We start from the raw sequence: 1,424 nt of genomic DNA, 5'->3' as shown, positions 1-1,424 counted from the left end.
CCAGACCTGAGGGCAAAGGCCAAGCTCCTATTTGGGTACAATAATGCTTTACTGCACAGACAAGAAAACTTCTCAGGACTAAACAGAGAAACAAGGTTCAGACAGAAGTGTGTAAAATAATGAAACAAGAAACTCACTCAGAAACCCATCCTGGTGCAATGTGAGAGCCACAGGAATCACACACAAAAAAAAACCCTCTGCCCATTACACGTAATGGAATCAGGACTCCAGACTGCTGAGATCTATGATTTTGAACCAGTAATTATGGGCCTAGAAACTATCATGTAGTCTAGTATGAAAGTGGAAAAAGATATTTCAAATATGCAGAGATACAACACACTTACCTATGGAGCCCCCTTTCTGAAAAAAGGTACTTAGGGATATACTTCAGCAAAACTAAAATGGAATTCAACAAAGAGGAGGACACAGGTTCCTCAAGAGAAGGAACAGTGTGAAGGAGGGCAACTGTGGGAGGACAGCCATGCAGCAGCCCAGAAAACAGCCAATGGGTCCACAGCTGACAATTTAATAAAGAGAATAGGAGCAAAGAACTGGATGATCTTGGTCATATGGTGAGTTAGCCATTTGTGGGTCACATCTGGCAGGTTGAGAAACACCACTCTAGGGAAAACTGAAAGCTTCATACAGTAAAATCAAGGTCTAAATATGAGAAAACTAAAATATGGCATGACGTGAAGCAATGTTTAGAGCTGCCATTTAATATGAATGCTTCAGATAGCACGGGTTTAGTGAAATAGAATGACATCTTCATTATAGATCCACAGTGATTAGTATTTACATAACCTTAATATTATACATATGCTATATTTCATTTTCAGACTCAGCCTATGTACAAAGCACAGCGAACACTTATTATAACCTCAGGAAGACACCTTAATAATATAAAAATAATACAGGGTTGTCAGAAAAGTCATGACGTATTTTTTCTATGTTTTTCAAAGGTCATTTATTTATATAAAGAACAAAGATCCACCGGTGATATATTGCCCGTTTTGTTCAATAACCTTTTGCCATCTTTCAGTGAGCTTCGTAATTCCCTGTTCATAGAAGGACCTGTCTTTATCGGCAAAAAACTGAACAAGGTGCTGATTTACAACCTCATCTGAATTGAACGTTATACCACGCAAGGAGTTTTGAAGAGAGCGAAACAAGCGGAAGTCTGACAGCGCAAAGTCAGATGAGTATGGTGGGTGTGGCAACACATCCCATCCAAGCTCTGATAATTTTTGACGGGTGATCAAACTTGTGTGTGGTCTCGCGTTGTCGTGATGGAACACAACTCCTTTATGGGTAATGAGTTCTAAATGTTTCTGGATGATAGATTCATTTAAACTGTCCAATTGCCAACAGTACACATTCGAATTGTTTGGTTCCTTGGTAGGAGCTCAAAAAACACTACACCT

At 39.4% G+C, this 1,424-nt stretch overlaps 1 protein-coding gene across 1 annotated transcript in view; it reads left to right on the top strand.

Annotated features, from left to right (window-relative positions):
* Positions 1-1,289: 1,289 nt before the first annotated feature.
* The window catches only part of LOC109374707 (optic atrophy 3 protein-like), a 4,727-nt gene continuing 4,592 nt past the window's right edge, over positions 1,290-1,424 (top strand). The window contains exon 1 of the mRNA XM_019629480.1: positions 1,290-1,311. Within this exon, the coding sequence (XP_019485025.1) occupies positions 1,290-1,311 (22 nt within the window). The remainder of the gene's footprint in view (positions 1,312-1,424) is intronic.

This window comes from Hipposideros armiger, unplaced genomic scaffold (assembly GCF_001890085.2).
Source record: "Hipposideros armiger isolate ML-2016 unplaced genomic scaffold, ASM189008v1 scaffold_859, whole genome shotgun sequence".
Classification (NCBI taxonomy): domain Eukaryota; kingdom Metazoa; phylum Chordata; class Mammalia; order Chiroptera; family Hipposideridae; genus Hipposideros; species Hipposideros armiger.
Note: the sequence above shows the minus strand (reverse complement) of the source record. Positions and strands in the feature narration are given on the sequence as shown.